The sequence below is a fragment of the Agelaius tricolor genome, unplaced genomic scaffold (assembly GCF_023055355.1).
Source record: "Agelaius tricolor isolate 1412-34295 unplaced genomic scaffold, bAgeTri1.0.p SCAF_2, whole genome shotgun sequence".
Classification (NCBI taxonomy): Eukaryota; Metazoa; Chordata; class Aves; order Passeriformes; family Icteridae; genus Agelaius; species Agelaius tricolor.
In genome coordinates this window covers 49,939,324-49,964,590 of record NW_027269262.1, presented here as the reverse complement: position 1 = coordinate 49,964,590, position 25,267 = coordinate 49,939,324, and the positions used below count along the sequence as shown (strand labels likewise).

Sequence of the window (25,267 nt, the reverse complement as noted above, 5' to 3'; positions counted from 1 at the left end):
ATAAAATGGACGTGATATAATGGTGGCTTTTCTGAAAGAGTAGCTTGAATAGCCTCCAGAGGCTGTGTGTAAGAAGTGCAATAAAAGATCTAGAGAAGTTAGTTTCATCATACACCAGTAGTCATGGTCTGCATTTGGAAGTGTAAAGAGCAATATATGCTTCTCCCTAAGTAGGGCAGAGATATTCTGATTGTGGTGTCCTTTATCCAAGTAAGATCCATCAGTTCCCATGGAGAATAGCATTGCCTCTCAAAAATCAGTCTCTTTGACCCTCAAGTGTAATCATATTATTGTTGTTATAGTGATCTTTTCCAAGGAGAAGGATTACTAAGTCACAACATGAGCATAATGACTTCACTGCAGAGCCACGGGGGAGAAAAGTCACTCCTTAAACATACATATTTTGTAATTAGATAGAATAAGAAAAGAGCTGTTAGGAAAATATGTGAAAGGTAAATAGCTTTGTTTTGGTATTCACCTAGACAGATACTTAAATACAGTTTCCAACTAAGCTTTAATTTAGCCTTTCCTCCAACATATTCCCTTTCTTGAATGTCTGTTCTTTCCATCTCAGTTTGAAGTTTTCTCTGAGGATGTGAAGATAAACAGCTTAGGATGAGGGCATCTCTAATATCAGAAAGGCTTGCTAAAATAATTTCATAGGTTGGAAAAAGGGAAACAATCATCTTGGTAAGTGTGTAGCTGAATTACACATATCTTTTTAAGTGTGTGTTAGTTTACCTGCTTGTGAGCCTTCCTGTATTTCACAGAGAATTTCTCTGTATTTCTCTTTGTATTTCTAATAATTTCTACATTGTATACATTTGCTTTCTGGTTTTAGGGCACTTACTCTGAGCTTACATAAACATTTGTACTAAAAACCAGATACAAAATCTTAAATATCTGTAGAGATTATCTGTATAAAAGGAGTAAAGTCACTAATCTTAAACTAAGAGAATCCAGGACTGACATCAGTTGACCAGCATGGAAAAAATAAAATGCAGGCTCTTAAAAATGCCAGCTAAGGATTTCAGGTATTACGTGAGTAGGGGCTTCCACAGATCTGTGTATGGGCAGAAGAGAATGGTTGATGAGAGGTATAGAAGAACTGCCTAGTGATCATCAGGGCATGAGTAATTTTAAAGTTCTGCTACAGACCTGTCCCATTGCCTGAAGGGCAAAGGATGATTTTTCTTGTACTTGTGTCCTGGTTAATACAGAACCTGAAGTGCTGTTGGGGCCTTTAATTGCATCCCCTGACAAATGTGTGTCTGTATCCTCTTGTCAGGGAAGACAGTCATGACAAACCTTTTTCAACTGGTGATACACTTGAGTGTTATTTGTACCTGTGACAGATTGTGGGTTTTAGCTGCAAAAATCGCTGTCTGAAGAGTTACTTTGGCTGAGTTTATGTGATGCAAAGTAAGGGTGGTCTGAATTTGGAAGGAGATGATGAAATAGGATGTGTTGGGGACAAGTTGTCTTCCTGATTTCTTGAGGTTGTTTTCTCACATATACAAAGTTGAAAGGTAAGACTAGCTATGGGGGTCTCTGTGCTTTGTCATGGCACTGATAGGTGACCTTCCTGGACAACAGGTCCTGGTTCCAGCCAGAACAGGGTTAAATTTTGCAGTAGCCAGGAGGAGGCATGGTCAGGACCTGCAGGATATTTTGAGGGTTCTGTGTGGTGAGCAATTGCCTGTGAATCCTTTGCATCTTGTACACTGTTATTAATACTGTTGCTGTTACTGTCCTTTTTCTGATTTCATTGCTGTTTCCAGTAATTTTTTCTTATCTCAACTTGTAATCTTTACTTTTTTTGCCTCCTGTTCACCTCTCCAGCCCAGCACAGGAAAGGGGATACAGGGGAGCAAGCAAAGTGGTGTGTGGTTTGGAGTGTTGTAGTGGAAACCATAAACTGGGGAATAGCATTTCTAAACCACAACACAGGTGTTTGTGTGTTCCCAACAAGTTCTCTCAAAATCTTTCCTTCCTGCAAATGTAGTCTCCAATGTATTTAGTTCGGATTACAGCTTCTTGGAGGTAAGATGTGTGCATAGGTGGTTAAGAGGAAAAAGGACTTCTGTTTATACTCAGGATAGATAGTTACTCTACTAACTTCATTGTAACACAAATCTAATTATAAGTGTATATATCTAAGTATAGCATTTAAAGCAATTACTTTAAAGTGGAGATACATACTTCATGCCTCATTAATTCACTCTCCGTTCATTCATATTCTCTTCTTCCTATTTCATTTATGCGTGTAAAAAAGAAAATCAATTGTTTTGTCCTTATATGCAAGAGAACTCAATGAAGTGTTTTGACAAACTATAAAATAACTTATATGTAAAGTGTTTTTTTATTATTTTTCATTATTTTTTATTATTTTTCATTTGCAAGCTTTTTGATCCTATGGTCTTAGCTTTATCTCTGTTCTTGTTTTCTAGCTTCTCACTAACAAACCCCCTAGATTTTGACCACAGAAAATACACGTACCTTGCATTTCATATGACAGCTTTTTCTTATGAGTGCTCTCTTCTGTTTTAGTGCTATCTGATACGTGAATATAACCAACCTTTTAGAGAAGGTGTGTTATTTTTTCAAGCCATCTCTTGCGATGATTTTTGCCTTCCTCATTTTGCTTCTTACATTACCAGTTTTTAAAATCTTGCTCCCCTGTGTGCTTGCCTAACTCTCTGAAGTTTATCAATGTCTTCCTTTAATCAGAAAGAAACAAAGCCACTCCCAGGCCCTAACTTTCTGGCACTAACCCTGTATATTCCTTCCTTTACTTAGGAAAATAGTCTTCTAGCAGCTCTGCAACAGTTGCTTGGCACTACAGTAGGAAGCTTTGCTTCACTGTAGCTTTACCTCAGAGCACATTCATGATTGAGCTCGTGGTTAGAGACAAGCTCACTTTTTCATAATTAAACTGTCTCCATGTTCTCATTATTACAGAATTAAGCAATGTTGAATTGAAGAGGGGCAGCATAGGCATCTGTAGTACTCTTGTGGGCATAATCCTTTTCACTGAATTACTATTTCTGTATTTGGGGTGGACCTGCCTTTGTACATATCAGCAATCTCTGCTCACCTTGTTTTGCAGGAACAGTCAACTGCATGTTTGATGCCTTTTTCAGCTCTTACACTTTCCTTGACAAAATAGGTTTGTGTTTATTCCGGTAAGGTGTCTTAAGGGCAAAAGGATAAACACATTTTAAAACTTATTCTCTGTTTCTTCACTTTGGCTTTAGTAACCATGTTCACTTATTATTGTTAGCTTTTTCTTCTGCATCTTTTTGTTTCAGTCAGTTATTATTGTATCTGTGACCTTGTGTGCAGCTATCTGTGTCCTTATTTCTGCCTTCATTCTACTCTAGATTAGTGCATTTTTTTTCATTAGCCAAGGACTTAGGAGCTGCTTAGGCAGAGGGGGTGTGTGTGTGGTTCTTTTTTTTTTTTTAATTTTCACTGGGAAATACATAACCAAATCAGTACCTTCCTACAACTCTAATAGTGTAATTTCTTTTAGATTCCTTTTCTTAGACTTTTCTAGCTTAACTAAAAACCTGTGTCATGTTAAGCAACAGGAGCATCTTCTTGCTGAAATCTGTACGTGTCAGCATTTGCCTTGTTTACAGTTGACCTGGTCTGTCATGTCCTCTGGTTCTACATATTTTCATGAGGTCTTCATGCGGTGCTTGTCATGGGCATACTCCATGCATTTAATCTACTTTTTTACTTGTCATAGTTATATCCAGTCCCACTTCTTAGTAATTTTAGTTCTAGTAGCTGTTCACCTATTCCACTAAAGTAATGAATAAACTGACCAGATGGTATTATAATGTTGTACTTGTTAAAGTACCTATTGAGAGTAGATTGAATTCAGAGAATAATCTGAATTCATCCTCTGTTGTCAGGAAGAAGGGAAATAAAAGGTGAAAAGATGTTGTTGGCACATGGGTGTTGGAGCAACTTGCTCTTCCTTTGCATCTTCACAAGTTGAACTGATAATTTGGAGACTGTCCTTCCAGTCATCATCGCCCACTCTAGTACTCTACAAATACAGTTGCAGAATATTGACTATATAGTATATGATCAAAAATGTTAAATAGTTCTTCAGCCATTTTTATTCTACATTGTTTCATACTGTCTGAATCACTGCAATGCTAGGTCCATTAGAAGTCAAAAGCAACAAGTGTTGAAATTTTCCACTTTATTTACAAGTAGAGAAGAATGCAGCACATTGCCTGTAACATTTTTCCTTTGTTCCTTTTTTCACACCTTTCTCTGATTTCCAAGGTTATTCTTTTACGTATTCACAGCAAAGGTGATGTGTTTACCAGTGCAGGTCACTAAATGCTTTCCATTTACATGTCATTCTTATAGAAGTCATGATTGAAGTATCCAAAAAAAAGTCTTGATGTCTTACCAAAAAGATTTGTTCTCATTCCCATCTCAGGAGATAAACTCAGGAGTTGTCTCCTTGTCATGAGAAACTTTTGGTTACATTTTTATCTACAAGGGCATTAAAACACCTGTGTAGAATGAGTTTGGCTCACAGGTTTTCCGTAAAAGCCTTTGCTGTTGTATCAGTGATCCATGGAGTGCTTGTGACCTTCTCTTTCTTCTATGAATGACTGTATAATCATTAGAATGAAAATTAGCCTAAGTTAGCATTTTGTGGTGGACTTGGCAGTATTAAATTTGTTGTTGGACTTGATGATTTTAGTGTTCTTTTCCAATCAAAATGTTTCTATGGTTCTATGTAATTATACCATGTCAATGTTAATACCGCCTGCCTGCATTTAAAAATAATAATAATAATAGTTTCAAAAATTGTCTAGCATGAGTTGTTTGAATACACAGAAATGTTACATCCATTGTAACAATTACAGATTTGATAAAGTTTCAACCTCTCTGTTACACTGGTCTTCTGCCATTCAGAATGAAATTCAGGCTGTATTATGCAAGTACTAAAAAGACTAGTTTTGTGTATGATACGGATAGAAGATGAGCTATATGGTAATTCACCTTTGTTTCAGTAGCTTCAGTTACTCAACAAAAGAAAATGTATTTCATAGTAAAGTTGAACTTTGTTGTTCACTTTGTTATTTTAAAAGTGACGAAATCACATGCAAACTGTATTTTAAAATTATTTTCATGTAATTGTATTTAATTCTGTTTAGTTTCGTAATTCAGTATGACTGTTTGCACCTGCTTTGAAGATGCTTAATGCACAACTTTCCTCCCTGTTTTTCTTTCTGAAGGACCCAACCATATGCCTATGCAAGGGCCTGGACCTAACCAGCTCAATATGACAAACAGTTCCATGAATATGCCTTCAAGTAGCCACGGGTCCATGGGTGGCTATAATCACTCAGTGCCATCATCACAGAGCATGCCAGTGCAGAATCAGATGACAATGAGCCAGGGACAGCCGATGGGCAACTATGGGCCCAGACCAAACATGAATATGCAACCAAACCAAGGTAAGCAAGGTATCTATTGGCTTCTGTAAAAGGAAAATATCTTGGGTGCAGATTTTTTTAAAGGTCTTATCTTGTAGATTTCCTTCTCTAAATGTGTTTGTACCCTGAGATTGGCTCAGTTGCTTAGAGCATGGTGCTAAAGACCAAAAATTGTGACTTCAGTCACCCTATGGGCCATTTACCTAAGACGTGGACTCAAGGATCCTTGTGGAAGGATCATCTCAGAATACTCTGTGAATATTCTGTACTCATGTTTGGAGGATTCTACACCTCTACACCTCTTTTCTCCCATATATCTGTGACTTTTTGTTTATTTGCAGACATTTAACTGTTTTCAGGTATAATGTGAGAATCTAGAAATGGATCTCCTTTCAGCAGTTATAAGCTGGAGCTACTGTTTGTCTTTTTTAGACTTTACACTTCTAGCGAAGTGTTATTGTCATTCAGGTTGATAAAATACATTTCTACTTTCAAGTTTCTTGGTTAAATGGAAAAATCAAAGTCAGATAGCCCTCAGATTGTTAACCTAGTTAGTCTTTGTTTTCAGCATTTTTAGCATGGAATGTGTGTTTAGTCTTAGAGAAGCAAAATTCAGTTCCAGGAACAAATCTTGTACTCCCTACTGTTTTGATGAGATGTCCTTGTGTATATAGTAAAAATCAAAGCTAATTTTGTATCTAAGGTATTTCCATTGTATAAACTGATGGTGTTTTGATGTCCTTGTTGAAGTGCAAGGACGTTGTGGAATTAAAAAATTGCATTAAAGTCACAGCACAGCAAATTACTAAGCTGTATATGTACTGCATATTCTTATAGAGGTGCTTTATAAGTCAGCAATCAGTATTTTCAGCTTACCTGTTAAGTCTGTTACTGCATTGGATCTGTACATGCTAGAAGTACATCTGTACATTGGATCTAGCACCTGCTAGAAGACATATGACAAACCAAAGCTCCACTTTTTTATGTGTAGATGTCATCTGTTCTGAGGTGTACAGACAGACCAGGTCATACTGATCAGTTTGATTATTTGGTTACAGAAAGTTGCAAAACAGACAAAAGACTAACTTAATGAGAGACTAAAAATAAGTCATGATGAGAGAAGCTGTTTCTGCCCTTTCCTTACCAGATCTGAGGCCTTTAGCATCCACATAGTTACTTGCATTTTAATAAATGTATAATAGAAGAAACAAAAGATAGGTACATAGTCGGGGAAATCATAAGTGGGAATACTTTTGACTGTCTCTCTGAACTGGGAAGTTATCTCTGTATTCTGGGCAATACATAGTGTAATAATTCTGTTGTAAGATGCTTTGGAAAAGTCTTATGCTGTTTCAATTCAGATTTTTTAGTTGCAGAGTTAGCAATAATTATGTAGCAGTGTATGTGAGGGAGCCATCTAGTAAGTCACTCTGCAGGAAACATTGTTGTGTGACTGGCCTAAAATTTAGGAGATGATTCCATCTCAAAGTAGGATTCTTTACTCTTTATTCTCCTGTTGTGTTTTTGAAAATTGGTCATTAGAAACTAAGCAGAAATAAACTTAAAAGATTTCTGTGCTGAACAAATAGTGGAACTGAAGTGACTTTGGGGAATAGAGAATAAAACATTATTAACCAAATTATAGGTTCAAGAACAAAACAAAAATTAACAAAAACAAAATCAACAAAATTATAGGTTCAAAGAGCAAAATCTTTACTTAGAACAATGGCACCAATGCCATTAAGGCCACAGCAAGCTTTTGCATTGTGCAACTCTAATTCTGCCAAGTTTTGACCCTTTAGGCTGAGGCTTTTCCATTTCAAGTGTCTGGTTCTATTTTTTGCAGAGGTTTCTCAGAAGGAGAGGCCAGTGGGGTAAAAAATCATATTCTTTAAAATGTTTCAATGTTTCACAAAAACATTAGTAAACAGAGCACTTCATATATAAATGTAGGAGTGCACGTGCCACTTTCCTTAAAGCAAGGGTTTGAAATTTGTCTGTTATGCAAACAAAGTGTTATTTGCTGTTAAATGAAAATATTGTTCCAATTACCTGTGAGAGAGGAAGTCTTAAGTTTGAAGATGGGGATGTTTGTTATTTTGATCTAAGATGATTGCCAATCAGGTCTCCTTAGTACATTTCCCCCATTTTCTACTCTTAGTTGTTCCATGTGTATTGATGTTTGATGACAAATTAGAGGAAGTATTTTTGTATCTTCACTGTCTTGTGACTCCAAGGCAGCTGGGCAGAGAATGACAGCAATCTGTGACACCATGAGAAATTTAGAGGTAGGTAGCCAAGCCCCATTATGGCTTGGCAGATGTCTCAGCCAAGCATGGCCACTTCAGGCTTCTCTCCTAAGTGAAGAAACAAGAATGAGCTGTTAGGAAATGCACCCAGTGCAGTTTAACAAAAGGGGAATAAACAGATTGGGACTCAGAGATTTCTTAACTGGTCATATGTACAACAATTCAGAAACATGAGTGAACCAAAATTTCTGAACATCAGTGTTGTTGGTCAGGAGACATTTGTGAACCCCTAAGTATGCTTTGTTTCTTTGTCTTACAGGATTGATCCATACTGAAAATGAGAGATCCTACTACATCTGTCAGTTAATAACAGCACTAGCTAAATATAATGCTAAATATTCCACAAGATAAGGTCTTAGCATCTCAAGTTGGCTGTTAAAAATTAGTAGATGTTTTTGGCCTTAATCTTTCCCTATGTGGGTTCCTCATCTATAGAGGAATGAATTTGATGGTAAGATTCCAATACCATCTGATTTCACAGGAGAGTTGTAAGAGTATATTCATTATGAAGATTTGGACAAATTACTTATGGGTACCATAAGAAAACGTATGAATAAGTTAATAATTCTGTCTTCAGTCTTTGACTAGGCATCACATCTCACATGAACAGAAACAAAATACTGAAATAGTTTTTCAGTGAGTAATACCTACCGTGTACTGAATGAAGCCAATACTTCCAGGGGAAAAGAAGCATACTGTTATATAATAGATAAAACCACCATAACACTCAGAAAGGCTTGCTCTAACACTTGGGTTATGCTTGAGCATAACCTCTTTATGTGCAATTGCTACCAGAACATCTTGCTGTATATACACCTTGTGAGGCAGATGGTGTTAGCAAGAAAAAATGAAAAAGTGCTAATTAAGAAATAAAATGCATAGTAACAGAACTGTTTGCTGCATTCACTTCCTGTGTACCTCTCTGTACTCATTACTGCTTTGTACTAGTTATAAAATGCTATCCACAGGAATACCTTAAATGAGAAGCAAAGTTTTCATGGTATTGATTTTATATAGTCAGTCCAGTTTAAAAGTTTAAAATTTAGTAGTTTTGGACTTAAAAAGCAAAATATTTTAAGTGGAAGATTCTGTAGGTGACTCTTCATTGAAAAGTGAATATAGCAGCCCAGGACATCTGCAAGAAATATTGGCTACCTTTTTGGAAAAGATAGGAAACAGAAGGAACTGAATGAATATTGAAGAAATTATGTTCTTATGGGTGCATTTCTTCTTGTGTATGGTAAACTACTTAGCTTGAAAAAAAATGTCAAGTGTTGCCAGTTTTTGACTTTTCAGGGGGGAAGATATAGGCATAATTTTTCTGAAACCTGAAACTTGCATGGAAATTCCTCTTTTTTTTTATATTGAACAAATCTTTCACACTCAGGGAATAATATTTAGTAGTGGAGTTAATATATTTTATAAGTAAGAACCAAGGAATTGTAGCTTGGTCATCTCAGAAATTCTGTTTGGTATGCATGGCCAGCCCAGAGACTGTTTCTCATCTGTCAGATCCCTTTGCTGCGATTGCATTCCTGTGCTAGAAGAGTTTGACACAAGGTTGTCAAATTCCCAGTTTCTATTGAATGAGCATTATATGTTTCCTGTGGTAAGGGAGGAGAACAAGTTTACAGGTGACTTCTACAGGACAAGATCATGTTGACTCAGTCACTTGCAGACCAGTTGTCAAATCTGATGCTGAAATTCTTTAATGATTGTTTAATTTCTATAACCTTGGAAAAATTCCATTAAAATTTCAGAGCTCTTTGACTTACAAGCAAATATGAAGATATGGAAAGAGTAGAGATGAGACAGATGCAGATTCTGGTTGTTTTGTTGTGCACATAAAGAAAGGAACATAAAGATAGGAACGTCCAATGTTAGCTAAAATATAAACGTATTCAGGGTATGGCAGATCAGGATAAAGTGATTTCTGAGTTTGACTACCTTCTGTAAATGTCTTCCCATCTGTTCACTCCCATGTAAGCTGAGACTAAGGTTTCAGTACCTTGACTGTTTACAGTAGTCAAGATGTTATGGAAAAAGCAGGGCAGTCTCTTTTTTTTTTTTGAAATCTAGTGTATTAGAGGGAAATAAAATTGCCTCCACATTCTGAAATGCCATCATGCTATAGCTGCATTGTGTAGGATGTCTAGCTGTAGAAGACATTGTAGTTTTGTCATGAAAAAACAAAAGATATAAACAGCTGCCACAGAGCTTGTGCTTTCATCTGCTTTCCCTGGAGTAAAACATGAAAGGCAGTGTTGGTAACTAAGGAATTTTTTCTCTGACATTTTGTGTTCCAGTTTTTTTAAAATGATACCTGAAATTGTGGTTCAGTTGGGGATGAGAAATTTGTGGAGTAATAAAGTGTGGAGAAGTGTCTACTGTCTTTAATTTGCAGCCTGAATCATACATTAGGAGTAGCAAAAAGTTTTGTATCCTCAAAATCTTTTGAGATAATGTTTAAACTGCTCCTGGTGTTAAATTTAGGATGGTGGTTCATTTGACTAAGCACATCTGAATTGTAATGTTTGTCAAGTTAAATTGACCCTCATTATAGTTTCTAAGAAAGCTCACACAAGGCTTAAAACCATCATTTGAAAAAGAAGCTTTTTTTTTTTAAACATGTGGAAAAACACCAAAAAAAATTTTGGTGAGGGCTGCTGCATTTTGTTTTTGGTGTTGCCTGATCAGGAATTCAAAAGCTGTGTTTTAGGGTGCTTGTAAAAATTTGTGCCACAAATAGTGGAAAACATAAAGTCATTGAATGATTTGGGTTGTAAGGGACCTGAAAGATCACATAGTTCCAGCCTCCCTGCCTGTGCTACAACTAGCCTAGGTTTCTCAGAGCCCCATCCAGCCTGGTGACTTGAATACATCTAGGGATGGGCATTCACAACTTCTTTGGGCAACCTGTCCCAGTGCCTCTTCACACTGAAGAATTTCCTCCTAATATCTCACCTATACCTACCCTCTTTCAATTTAAAACTATTGCCCCTTGTCCTGTCACTGTCTGCCTGTATAAAAAGTCCATCTCCTTCCCTTTTATAAAGCCCCCTTAAAATACTGGAAGGCCAAAGTGAGGTCTCCCTGCAGCTTTCTCTGCTCCATGCTCCCTTAGCGTTTCCTTCTCTATCCCTCTGATAATCCTTGTGGCCTTCCTCTTGACCTGGTCCAACACGTCTTTCTGTGTCTTTCTGTGCTGGACCCCCTAAAGCTGGATACAGCACTCTGGGTGGGATCTCACCAGAGCAGAGTAGAGGGGCAGGTTCACCTCGCTTGACCACCTGACCATGTTTTTTCATGCAACCCAGGATACAGTTGTTTCTTTGGGCTGCAGGCCCGCATTGCCAGATCAGAGCAAGCTTTTCATCAACACAAACCCTCAAGTTCTTCTCAGGGCTGCTCTCAGTGAGTTTCCTACTCTGTACTTGTATCTAGGTTTGCCCCTACTCAGGTGCTGCACCTTGCACTTGGACTTGTGGAATTTCATGGGGTTCTCTTGGGCCCACTTCTCAAGTTTGTCCATATCCAAGTAGATAATGAATTAAGAGTCTTAAGTGTTTTATTAAGTTTTGGGATTTTATGTCATATTAAGTGTTACACAATGAATAAACATAGCTTTCTCCTAGGCTAGATTTTTCAAATGGAAGAATAAAGTCTAAGTTCCCTCATCCCTCAAAACCACTGCATAAAATAGTTATGTTCCATGAGGCAGTAGAGACCATGGTGGTTCTTTTAGGTATCTTTTTAATAAGAAGAACCAAACTGGAAGGAAGCCAGGCCGTCTGTTATGAACACAACACACAGCCTAATACAGGGTAGTGAATTCTCATTGTGGCTCTACAAAGCGTTAATGAAGTTCTAATTTAAAAAGCAAACAGAAAATCTCTACATTGCACCATAGGGACCCAACACATTTTATCACATTGTATTGTGACTAATATTAATATTGTTAATTAACAAGCTTTCTTGAGATCTAGGAATATTATGGCAACAAGTTTCTATTTTTTATCAAGACTGCCTGATGTTTCTCAGTACCTCCAAACAGAGGAGCAGTGAAATGGAATAATCTAAATTACTTACTCATTTAGAAGATCAAAAAAAGGAAAAGTATTTTGCCAATAATTAAAATAAGTACATCTGAATTTAACCCTTACTTTAAAGTCAGGACAGAGAAACTTGCCATACTGAAGGACAGAAGCATAACTGGATCTTCTTAAGAGTGGCCAATATTTATCTTTAGAGGAAAATGAAGCTTAGGCCACTTTACTTCTCAGTGAGAGATCCCACACTGGGGTTTTATGGGATTTAACTTATGCACTTGGAATTCATACTATTAATTAATTTGTCATAACTTTCCCTTGTAAATCTGCATAGACAGTGTATAAGTGACTACATATTCCTTTGCCTGTAAAAATCCATTGTTGCTTGGCTGTGTATCTAGGTATTTTTCCAGTACGCTAGTTTCACACAGGACTTTCTGCTTGTGCTTCAGAACCTAGTTTTTCAAAAATACTAAATGGAATGGAAAAATCTAAGCATACAGAAAAAAGGTAATATCTTCCTTTTTCTCACTGGATGGCACTTAGGAGTGGCTCTGCTAGTTTGATGTTTAATGTCATGGTTTGTTTTAATTTTTAGTAAGGCTGCTAGTTTCTTGTTATCTTTGTAGTTTATAAAATAAATTATTTTTTTTAAAGCCAGAAAAGCTTAGGGTTTCACCATTATAGACTGGGCAGTATGTGTGAAGTGGTTCAAATTAATATATTACAAAAATCTGTTGCTTAAAAAAGTTTAGCTCCTTGTCACAACTTTTTCCTCCTCATGTTTTTGATACTGGAATAACTCTTTTCTGAAGTGGTACTACAGAGGAAACACTGAGGCTGTTCTTTGTTAAATGTTGTATCAGTCTAACCTGCAATCTCATATAATGAAATTGTGTAATCATCATTTTCATTGCTGTGTGGTGTCAGTAGGGTGCTCTTTAACTGTCTGTTTTCATTACTGAAATTTGCATTTCTCCAAGTACAGCCCTAATCAAATTTTGTCAGTTGATAAAACATGGACAGTACTTGATCTCTCCTAGTCTCTTCCTGTGGTTTATAGAACTTGGTGCAACTAAATATGAAAGATATTTTTTGTTAGAGATTGTTTAGGACTGTTCAGTGTCAGGCAGAGCCTGTGTTCTGTGGGCTTTCTGCATATGCCTGTTGTGTAATTGCCTGTCTGGTTCATGTGGTTTGTCTTTTCAGGCTAAATAAAATTGTTGATTTTGTGATAACAGCTTAGTAGTTTGTTGGTGGAATATAACAGCAACTATGTATGTGTATTGAAACTATGCTCCAAGGAGATCACAAATGTTAAATAATTTTTCTATGACTTACCAATGTTTCACCATCAGGTTTTCACCTACACTATTTTTGAAGATTTTTTTTATAACAAAAAGTCGTGAAAGTGTTTCAGTTATGTTTTTGTAGGTGTAAACTAATATCTGTGGTTTTGAAGAAAAATCTAAAAAGCAACCTTATTTAGGCTGATTTCTGTTTTGTAGTTTGGCTGCTGAATTGTTCACCTACATTTGCGTAGGTCCAGAAACAACAAACCCTTACCAGAGCAGTGGATATACAGAGCTTTTTTTAGTCCATTTTTAAAGGTTGGGTTTTCCGTGTTCTTTTGGAAAGGTTTAATCACAAATCATTTTTGTGTATTTGACATTTTTGCTGCTTCTCCTTTTGCAGGTCCAATGATGCACCAGCAGCCTCCCTCCCAGCAATACAACATGCCACAGGCAGGTGGCCAGCATTACCAGGGGCAGCAGCCACCGATGGGAATGATGGGCCAAGTTAACCAAGGAAATCACATGATGGGGCAGAGACAGATTCCTCCATACAGGCCACCACAGCAAGGTAGGAATTCTCTTCAGTATTTTTGCATTGATTTTAAATAACCATGTTTAAAACCATTTTTCATCTCTTTCTTGCTTAATCCAAATTTCTGTCAAGTCATTTGGTGTGACAGACTTTGTTTGCACACTCTTTTTGTTACCCATTTTAAGGGTGGTTCTTGCAGCAAGAGATTACTGCTGTCACCATGAAATGTGAAGAAAAGTTTGGTTTTTTTTTTGTTTTGGTTCTTTCTGAGATTATACATTCTGAAATTGGACATCTCAGATATATGCTGATGCAGAATTTGATATTCTGATATTTAAATGATAGGGCAGAAAAGGAACAGAATACCTACTCGGTTCTGGATTCATTCAGTTACGAAAAAGGAACAATGTTCCATGATTTTGGTTATCTTTTTTCTTTTTAGTCCTTTTCAACAAGGAATAATTTTATTTTTAACACCCTAGTCTGTTATACACATATTCCTAAAATGAGCTCAAAACTGAAGTTTGATATATATAGTCTCAGTCTTGTGCAGCCAAACAACTGTGTGTTTGTATATGTATATAGATACATTTACTTATTTTTTTAACTAAACCAGATTACATATGTTGTCTGTAATGCAGCAATATGGGTGGGGAATACATTTGAGAAATATTTCTCATACTAAAATCAGAAATTAGCAGGCTTTATAACAGACAAAACAAGTTATTTACGTATTGACTGGTTGTGGTTTTTCAGGCCCACCACAGCAGTACTCAGGCCAGGAAGACTATTATGGGGACCAATACAGTCATGGTGGACAAGGTCCTCCAGAAGGCATGAACCAGCAATATTACCCTGATGGTAATCTCTCATAAATGTTAACTTTCCCATTTTCTATACCTGCCCAATACTAATGTAGTCCTATGCCCAAAATTAGGGGATGAGGAAAGAATAGTAATTGGATATCATACCTCACATTTAAAAACCCTTCCAAATTCAGAATTGTTACTACAGTTTAAGCTACTCTGACTAGTTAAATTTGCAACTTAAAGCATGTAATTTGTATTACTCCCATTTGAAACTCTTAAAAACAGTTTTAGTATTTCAAAAGAATGGAAATAATTTGTTTCTCTCAAAGAATGGAGAGTTCCTTAGCATATCTAATATGATTGACATGAATTTAAACAGTCATAACTTTATTATCAATAAGAGAGGGGGCGATATCCTTTTATTAAAAATTTTACTGAACTGAAAAAACTTGCTAAAAAGATGTGGGTTTTTTCTGTAAATACTCTACTTTTTTTAACTTAGTGTTTCATTTTCATGTAAGTCGCACAAATGTGTTATTGCTGACATGGTATGGGCCTTCAGTTTAACATTTATAGAGGAATAAAGTGGTCCCTGCCCTGAGGATATTGAAAATGTGAATCCTCTTTAGATGTCCCCTCAGTGCTTTCAAGACAAGACTGAAACTTTGAATTTCATAAATCTGTCCTCCTACCTCTTGGACTATGGAGTGCTGAAGACTATTGGATTGTGTTATAAGTTAGAAAAGTTGAAATTAACTTGTTTTCAGGCTGAGCAGAGACTGGGAGAACAAAGATGCTAACTCCTGACTACTGTGATAACCATGTGTGCAACTTAATGGTATCTTATGAAGCTCAAGAAATGTGGTACATGTTAATGTTTAAAAAATATATGCAAAGCAAAGCTGTGTAATTGCCAAAGCAACTGCTCATAGCAAATAAAGGGATGCAAGTCAGTTGTTTGAATTCAATTTCCATCAAATTGATTTTAAGGTACATCAAGCTTTATCTGTATAAGCTTACATGTGTTAATTTCTGGAGGTGTGTGTGCAAATAACTTGTGTTATTTTACAAGTTGCATTAACTGGTAATTATTCAGATTTCATTTTAGAAGATTTATGTATACACGTGAACGCTAAATTGTTACAGGCAATTTACTCTAGTAAAGGCGGTTTGATGTTAGCATCAGCAGCTTTGTGACAGCACAGATGACTTCTAGGATCTATTCCTTCTAAAGAGTCATCTTTATCATTACCTCATTATTACTCTTATGTAGAATAAAAGTAGAATATTTTAAGACTTGTTTTAATGGTTATGTATGCATGTAAGATTCAGTCAGTGCTGTATTGCAGACCTGATGACAAAACCACTGAGTTTCAGAATTGTTTCCTCCTTTCCTTACTTGTATCTAAAAAATTTATTCCAAATTTATAATATTTAATTTCAAATGTAAACAAAATTTTGGCATGTATTCTTGACCAAGTTAGCAATAAGATATATTTTGATCATCTGTAAGAAAATATATGTGTGCTAAAAACAACAGGTGGGGTGCTTACTGCATGTATTGCTTCCTTAATCAGAGATGCCTGTAGTCTCTGAGTAGAAAGGTTTGTTTGTAATGAATCTGCTCAGGACTGAAATGTAAGAGGAAAAGTTTTCTTAAGATTTTAAGTAGGAATTCTGTTTGTAGGGAAAACCTTGAGAGTGTTGTATTTCTGTCATTCAAAACCAGAATTTAATGTAGATGATGGTTCATAACTTCATTGAGCTTTATTTGTTATATTTCACACTGCTTTTAGCATATGCTTTTGAATTGGAGATCAGCAGAACAGGTGTTAGACAAAGTATGATAATTGCTTTCTTTGTTCATTCTAATTTAATTCAGGTTATTTACATGTGAAAGGCCTAAATGCTTTCATTTTTTTTTTGAGTGAAAGATGAAGTACTCGTCCCCCCTCCGACTCCCCCAACAAGGATTATTGGAAGGTTAAGACCATCCCTTACTGTGATGTTTCTAGAACTACTGCATTAAGCCTTTTTTTTCCCCTGTCACATGTTAATTCAATATGAAAGGAAATCATATTAATAAGTCTTTGGCTAATACAATTGAAAATTCTTTTTCATGTATATCCAGTTGAAATTTTTTTTTTCATTTTTCTGAGAAATGAAATATTTTTAGGGTTTTCACTCAGAGGCCATTAACGTTTCTTCCTGTCTCTTGTCGAATTGATGTAGGTCATAATGATTACGGTTATCAGCAACCGTCGTATCCTGAACAAGGCTACGATAGGCCTTATGAGGATTCCTCACAACATTACTACGAAGGAGGTATCTATATACCTTCACACACATACGCACAGACATTCCCTCTCCTCCCCCACCCTCAACGGGAACAGACATTCTTGCACAACACAACTTATACCCATGCAAAGCTCTTGTAGAATACTAGTTGCTGGCTGTCTTGGAAATGGCAGGGAACTTGGAGCCTTCAGAATAATTTCTTGCAAACACCTTAAATATATAACCACAATTTGCCATTCTAACAACAGTAAAATGACTAAAACACTCTAGAGATTTTTTTTTTTTTTTACCTCAATGGAAATTTTTATTTTAACATAAATTTGTTGGTTCAGTTATATATCTTTTTGTGTGTGTATATTTTGTATAATTATAGTGCTGTTAGGAAACAGCTTGCTGATCTTGTGTAGCTAGTCTGTGCTCTTGTAGCTGTCCTTAATTTTGTCTTTTTTTTTTATTTTATTTAGCATAGTCATGATCTTATGACTGTGATGTTCCAGTAAATGTAATGCTCGTTTGGCAGAGACGCTGAAAATGCTGCAGTTCAACTTTGCAAAATTGGCTTTAACTGCAGTTTGTTTGGCCGAGTTCCTTCTGTTTGGTTTGAGTTTTCTTTGTTTTGTTCAGTTTTTGAAATCAATATTGCATTTTCATTTTGTTCTTGTGTTGTTGGCTGTGCATCTTAGAAGGAAAAAAAAATAAAATAGGTATCTTTATGAGTTTTTGCTTTCTTGCAATGATCTTACAGGAAACTCGCAATATGGTCAGCAGCAAGATGCATATCAAGGACCACCCCAACAGCAGGGTTATCCACCACAGCAGCAGCAATATCCCGGCCAACAAGGCTATCCAGGACAACAGCAGGGTTATGGTAAGAACCTGAGGACACAGACAGCTGTCACAGAAAGGACTAGGAGAGACCTTTGTTGTGTCTTACTCCATCCCTGTTTGACTGTGTCCAGAGGCCAGGCTTGGACAGAACAGCTCTGTGCCTGCAATTTCACTGGGCTGAGACAAGAAAACATAGAAGGCAGTGTCTTTTGGGACTTAGATCTGTTTAGGATTAGGCAGTCTAGGAGAGTGTGGTGGCACAGAAAAGTGAAGAGTGACTAAACGGCATTGCAATGGGTGTCTGTAATTTAGAAGGACCCAGAAAGATTCTGCTCCTTTCTCTCTTCTCTAGGTGAACATACTTACTAAGAGGACAAAGAACCACTTTCATCTGTGGATTTGCCAGTTAAAACAGTCTTTTAAAAACTGGTTTAAAACTTCATTCAACACATACATGAACATATTCATGGTTCACATACATGAACCATCATTTTCAAATTCTTGTATTGATCAGTAGAGAAATGACTGTAAGCATTGACAGCATACCTTTAAAGCAACCGTGCCTTATAAATTCGTACTAGTAGTCAAAACCTTTTGGTGCATGGCAGGAATGAGAAATTCTCTGCCACAAGTCCCTAGATTCAAGGAAAACCACCTAAAAAGGAAACTTAAAGCAGTAGAATGTAATTTTGGTGAATTAATTCTAAAAAACTTCATGTCAGAAGAGCATACTGAAACTCAAAAAAGTTTTATTTGCTTTCATACTGTAAAGCAATATACATAAATTTATGACAGAAGAAGGAATCTCTGAAATTTCATAAATTCCATGTACATTAGCTTTCAGCTCATTTGCAGGCTTAAATGCTAAAGCTTTCAACATTGTGTGTATGTGAGGAAATGCACAGGTAATATGTTTGCCATGTAGATAAATGCCAGATTCACATGAAATCCAGTTATGTTGAGACAGAGTTAAGCTTTAAGAGGATCCACTGAGATTTACCAAGTTCTACTCCTGGAGTTTATGGATGAATTGATAGTTCTGGAGTAATACTTGTACCTACATTCTGCTAAACATAATATAGGAATAGACTAAAGGTCAGAGTAGAGGTCATGTTGATCACTGCTCTGAACTTTGTAAGTAAAGAAATAAAATCTGATTTATTCAGAAAGTTTAGGTTAAGAAATGCTAGAAGAAAAAGGGATTAGGAAGTCTTTTGGAGCCACTTACCCAATATAATTTGTAAAACAGAATAATATATTTTTCAGTTTCTTGTTTTTAGCCAGAATTGTTACCAAAGTTCCATTTCTTTTCTGTGAAATTTGTCAATGAATATTTAGAATTCGGCTATAAAGAATTACCATGAATAAATAAATCCATGTTCATTTATCAGATGAACACAGCACTTTTAGGATGTTGTATTCTCGTTCAATTTAATATTTAATTGCTTTCTAATTTTCAGAAATAAATCAATATCTCAAGACATTATTATCAATCTTTAAGGTTTTGTTTCACTGTGGAAAGGTGAAGCTGCATAGTTCAAGGGGATTTGAGGCCTGAGGAGAATGGTAATAGCTTATGGAGCTTTTCTTCTCCAGGTCATCTTTTCACTGTCTTACAGATCCAGAATTACTGAAGGAGTTATCAGCTGATGTCATCCTAATGTCCAGTGCCTGTAGCTCAGACTAGCCCTCTCTAGCACTGAATCACTGTTGCTAAAAACATACCTGTTTCTTCTGAAGTGAAGGAAACAAAAGTGTTGGTTTGTTTAAAAGAAAAGCCCTTCTGAAAAGCTGCAGAACTTCAGCTCTGAAAAATAGAGACCCAGTTTTTGAGGAGTGTTGTTGAAAAAGCTAACAGATCCACTGCTGAGGATTCATAAGGGTTGCCACTGAAATACAGAGTACATCTCTCCCAGTGCTGGAGGGGATGGGGATAATTTTGTTTGGAATATGGCTGCAATGCCTGATTGTGGTATCGTGCAGCTTCCAGTGGTAGACAGGCCAAGTCCCTGTGAATAGTAACAGAGAGTTATACTTGCAAAAGAACTACTTCTTTTACAGACAAAAAAGACTGGAGTCCAAGTTTTGGGTTTTTTCTTAACCTTTTTCTGGAAAGTCAATATTACCAAAGGAGTGTGGAGTAGAGGGTGCTTTTTTCCATCTCACAATACATTTTACTGCTTGTCACATCTCACATTTTATACATGTGTAGCTTGCTTGCCTGACACCCCATCCATGATTGCCTGCTGTGGTGTGGGACTTCACTTTCTGGCAGCACAGTACTGCTGGTCTCTTCAGAAAGTCCAAATGCTAAACATAGCTGGTTATCTGGCTGCTCTTGGCATTAGAAAATTCTGGAACTCAAGCAGCCTACATCAGGAGACTGCCTTCCTAAAACCTGGAAAGGGCTCATGTTTATAATTTCTTGCCTTGTTCTTCTCTGTCCTGTACGTGGAACTACATGCATTGATATTAAACAATGAATATATAAATAAAAGTAAATGTTTCTGTGGTTGGAGCACAGGCCCTGGCAGCCAAGGTGCTTTCCAGGGGGAGGGAGGTAGGACACTCAAAAGACCTAATTGCATAGTAGTGGTATTTCTTAGTCCTGGTTAGCTGTAAAATTCAGTGGTTTTTTAGCTGTAAAATTCAGTGTTTTCCCTGTTCTCTTCTTTCCAACATCTTAAGCACTTTTTTTTTTTTTTTTTTTTTTTAAATTTAATGATCTCCAGGTCCTTCCCAGAGTGGTCCAGGGCCTCAGTATCCCAATTATCCACAGGGACAAGGACAACAGTATGGGGGATACAGACCCACGCAGCCTGGGCCACCACAACCACCACAGCAGAGGCCTTACGGATATGACCAGGTATTCTTCTGTTTGATGAGAAAGTTGTGAATCTTACACACTCATTTGATAATCTTAGGTTCTGGACACTTAAACTAATGAATTTTAGGACATGGTCTTTCAGGTATGTACATACAATTCTCATGGAGTTTATTTCTTGGTGAGTTACCAAGAATCATTTGTATGGAATTGTGATTAGTCATTCTCTCCTGAGTTTCCTAAATTTTAATGCAATTTGGCAAAGTGAGGCCTTCCCAGCAGTGTTTTTGGATGTTAGAAATTAAGGTGATGTGTTTCATAGCCTTATGGTGAATGACTAATATGAAAGATGAGGTATCTAAATCTCATGGTGGATCATTTTTCATTACTTCTTTGCAATAGAAATGGTTGAATTTATTTTCCACAAACACAAATCCTAATCATAATCTTCCTCTTCAGTTGCAAAAGCACCTGAGGCGTGCAGCTGAGGTCTTTCAGCTGCAGAGCTTATGGGGAGACGTGAACTTGTTTTTGCACAGATTTTCTCTGAGCAGTATAAGGGAGCAGTGAACATGGGAAAGAAGTGACCTGAAAATCAACTGTTTCATTCCTATTACTGCTAAGACAAGATTAAAACAAACAAACAATTACCACCAAAACTTTGGGCTGGAGTTGTAGTGAAGGGCTCATGTAAAAAAGCTGGCTTAAAATTAAAGGATGAAACAGGTTTAGTTCCTGTAAAAAGTACTAACTTGTAAAAATCCAAACTTTTCACTATTAATCATTCAGAAGCATCATTAAAATGCTTTATTACTTTCCTTGGTATAAATAATATTAAGATTAACTAAATGATAAAGTTGAGGTTCTAATGTTTAAATAAAGTCCTGTTATGTCAGTAGAAGATCAATTCAATTTTCAAGAAAAACTTCCCTGAGGAAGTGAGAATTGCCCCCAGTTTTGATGAACAGTTGGCTTTCTTTATAGAGAAATTAGAAAAGACAAGGAATAAGGAACAAACTCTCTGTGTGGTAGTTTAGAGATGCAGTTACTTTTAATTATTTAACAGATAAAATGTTTATGCACTGAACCAGTAGCTTCCTCTGAAAACAATAAGCTACAGGAGAATTCTTTACTTGTGGCCAGTATAGGGTCAAGGGAACTTAATCACAATTTGCTGAGTTTTTTCCAGCTTTCCTTGCAGTAGAGGTGGATAACCCTCTCTGTTGATAGGCTGTGCTCCTCCAGTTTGTGCACTTGCAAGTTCCCCTGGGAAACTCAGTTATAGAAGACCTCTCTTTCATACTGGCCATTCCCATATGAATTGTGCTGCTTAAATTCTCATCTGGCAGCTGTTGTGAAACTCTTCTTTGTGACTGATTGTTATATTATAATGGAACATAACTGGCATTGCAACATAAAACTAAAATGTAAAACACTACCTTGTTGTGGTAGTACTTTGCATGGAACGGTGGCAGGATCAGTTTGGAGCATGTTCACTTCCTAGCACAGTACTTCTTTCTGCAAGCCTTGAGCCCTGTGGTGGTGAAGGATCATGGTAAGCTTATAGCATTGATGCTTTCACCTCTGTCCACTTCTGCAGTACATGACATTCTGTCAAAAGAAATAGAGAATATCAATAAGGGTGGTAATTCTATGTATCAGATCTGTGGAATAATTGCCTCTGTAGGATATGTAGGCTGGTTGTTCATGTTCATCAGGATGTGCCTTGGTTTTGAAATACATGTAATGCTTGATAGATTAATAATTTTAGGTACCTTTGTGTCATGGTTACTTTCCTAAATTACTTTGAATTTTGGTGACCTTGACTTTTTGAAATAATTTTCAAGGTTTAGGTGGGAAGTAATCCCCATCTTTCTTTTTTTTAATGATGTTCTGCTAATTTCACAGCAGCCTATTGAATATAAAGGTATACTCTTTTGATCAAATTAGGCTCCTGGCCTTATATTCATGTCTTTGGTCTTACTTCTGCATTAAAGCTCAAAGTATTTTTAGTGAGATGAAACTTATTACTCATATCAGTATATCATTTACTTGTATTAGTTTCCATCTTTTAATATCACAGTTTATTTTGATGGTCTTCCAATTACAGCTTTAAATGCAGGAAAATATGCCTTGTAGTCTAATTATGTATTTTGAATTTTTTTAGGGTCAATATGGAAATTACCAACAGTGAAAAAGTACTCACATTCCGGTAGGCAAAATCTATTAGCAGCCATATTGTCTCCTCAGCACTGTGGACATCTTCCCAAGATGAGAGCCTCCCATTCCATCTAGATTTTGGAAAAATCTTGTGGCTGTTTTATGGTTATACAGTCTTTATGGGTTAATTGTTAAAGACTGTAGATTCTCAGAAACTAGTTTCACATCTCTACTCTAGATGGCAATATTGGACAGAAAATCTGTGACATAACAATTTGCAGTGAGTTGAGAACTGTATGTCATATATACTGTTACAGACTGAGAGGTGCAAACAGCTTTGTATGTTTATGAAGGTTATGGGAATTTAATATTTTTTCCACAGATTTTTTTTGTAGGGGGAAAGGGGAAATGCACACTTTTTACAGCAGCAATATTTTGTATATTATGTTTTACATGTGATGAATATGCAAGACAGTACACTACTCGCTGGGCAGGATAACAAATCTACTGTTAAAATGGGTAGGGCATGGTAAATGCTTGATTGTATTAGTCTCGAAATGGTGTACAATAAAGATAACAGTGAAAAGATGGAGAGCATTCTATGTCACTGATGGGTTCACATACAAAGATTGAGAATCCCAGTTATCTAAATGGGAACATAATTAAGGACAGTGTAATATAGTCTTGTGCAAAGATAAAATTTTTAAGCTTTCCAATTTTTCTGAGTGAAGCGGTTTTGTAAAAATTGTTTCTAACATAGTTTGACAATTTTCTGCAACATTTTTTGGGTAACAAGATAAATGTTTGGGTTTTATTTCTCAAGTGTTTTGTCAGAGCTTTGCATAAGCAAGCTGTAATCCTTCTTAATAATTGCAATAACAAAGAAAATGACAAGTGTTAATTTTACTTGGCTTGAATATGCAAAGAACTTGAAAAAGAATATGGAGAACAGGACTGTATTGTATAAGTGTATTTTAACCTTTAGTTGAATAATTTGTATGTATCAAAATAGCCTAGAGGACTTTGTAAAACCTATCTAAACTTTTGTCATGGTTTAGGAATGGTGTCCCCCAATTTTAGTCTTCCCACTGACACACTCCAAGCCACGCTTGCTCGCTTGCTCCCCACTCTCCCCTTCCTTTGTGGCAGGCTGGAGAGGAGAATCAGAGGCACAAAAGGGAAAGATCAGGGCTTGAGAGAACAATTTACTGGAAACAGCAAAAGGAAGGTAAGGGCAGCAATGCCAGTGCCAGAGGGTGCAAGAAAGAGGTGAAGGCTTCACACATGGTTGATTGCTCACCATGCAGAGCCCGGTTCCACCCCATGCTACACTGCCTGGAAGGGTCCCCTGAAAATGAGGTGTGCCCTCCTGGCTACTGCAAAAATTAACCCCGTCCTGGCCGGAACCAGGAGAGCTTTCCTAACTGGGAGTTAATAACTTTAGAAAAGGGACATTTTTGTTTGTGCCCATTTTTCTTATTGGTTAACATGAGACCAAGGGGATGTTTTATAACATTAAGTACAAAACCTGTTGATGAGGGAAATGCCAAATTTTGTTTGGAACTGCATTAATGCTTATAGTGTTGCATGTGAGAGAGGCAGCACCTTGATCAATAACAACAGCACACAAAAAATTGGTTTTGAAACTGCCCTACAACTGTGTATCAGATAAATAAATGGATATTCTATTCTGCAGAAATATACGCATTCAAGAATCCCTTGCAACTTTTATAAATGATAAAACCTAAAATTAACCCAGGAGTAAAATATTTTGTGTTTTTTCAGTTTGCAATCAATGTTCAGGGGGATAAAAAACAACTCGTGTTCATAGTATGTGTGACATTATATATGGAAGACAAGATTTTCAATTTGTGCATCCTTTTTAAAAGGAAAACAGATTTCTTAAAGTCAATAAAAAATACACATCAAGGTTTGAACAGATATGGCATGAGGAACATTATTCTGAATTAAAATCTTGCAGGTTCTGTGCCAATTTTCCACCACTGTGTACTTCATTGCTATTTAAAACTGTACTCCATCAATTCTAACGGAAGAATAAATTATTTGTGATTTTAATTTTCTCATTTGTTTCTTTAAATTAGATCCCTATCACTCTGATGTCTCATCTGGAGACTCTGCTGTGGGTTTTGATTTTAAAGATGTTTGGCCAGAATAACCAGACCTTATTTGCAGTCTAGGACTTTATCAAAATTCTCTTGCCATAGCCAAGTTAATTAGAATTAACTGTTCAGTAATCAGCATGTTGTGTAGGTTGTTTGTTAAGAAATTCTTTCTCTGAAAATGAAGGTCCATGAGGCTATAATCAAGATGACTGAATTAGATAAATGAGTTGACGAGGCAAAAATGTGTTGAACCCAACCTGGTGTAGATACGTTATCTCATTTGAAATAGGCTCAACTGACATTAAGAAATAATTTGTCTTGCCAACCCATCTTCTGTTGTCTTATTCTCCTTTTTAATGGAAACTAAAATTGCAGTTTTAATAAGCAGAATTTCCTCCAGGGTTTCCCTCCTAGAGACTACTGCATTTGCAAGGTTTAATTGTTTTATAACAGTCCTGTTTCGTAAAACTTTTTAATTGGTGGTGACAAAAATTACCTTATTCCTCTGATACTATGCCAGAAGAACAACTTGAGAGGAGATATCTCCTCGCAGAAGTTTTTCTAAA

The 25,267-nt window shown here is 36.5% G+C and overlaps 1 protein-coding gene across 2 annotated transcripts in view; it reads left to right on the top strand.

The window, feature by feature from the left end:
• The window catches only part of SS18 (SS18 subunit of BAF chromatin remodeling complex), a 42,757-nt gene extending 18,103 nt beyond the window's left edge, over nt 1-24,654 (top strand). Inside the window, exons 5-11 of one of the 2 annotated variants that reach the window (XM_071418512.1) lie at nt 5,274-5,495; nt 13,528-13,695; nt 14,416-14,520; nt 16,701-16,793; nt 17,512-17,634; nt 20,327-20,460; nt 22,586-24,654. In XM_071418512.1, the coding sequence (XP_071274613.1) occupies nt 5,274-5,495; nt 13,528-13,695; nt 14,416-14,520; nt 16,701-16,793; nt 17,512-17,634; nt 20,327-20,460; nt 22,586-22,612 (872 nt within the window). In that variant the 3' untranslated portion in view covers nt 22,613-24,654. The remainder of the gene's footprint in view (nt 1-5,273; nt 5,496-13,527; nt 13,696-14,415; nt 14,521-16,700; nt 16,794-17,511; nt 17,635-20,326; nt 20,461-22,585) is intronic. The other variant, XM_071418518.1, reaches the window with a different exon arrangement.
• Nucleotides 24,655-25,267: the final 613 nt, after the last annotated feature.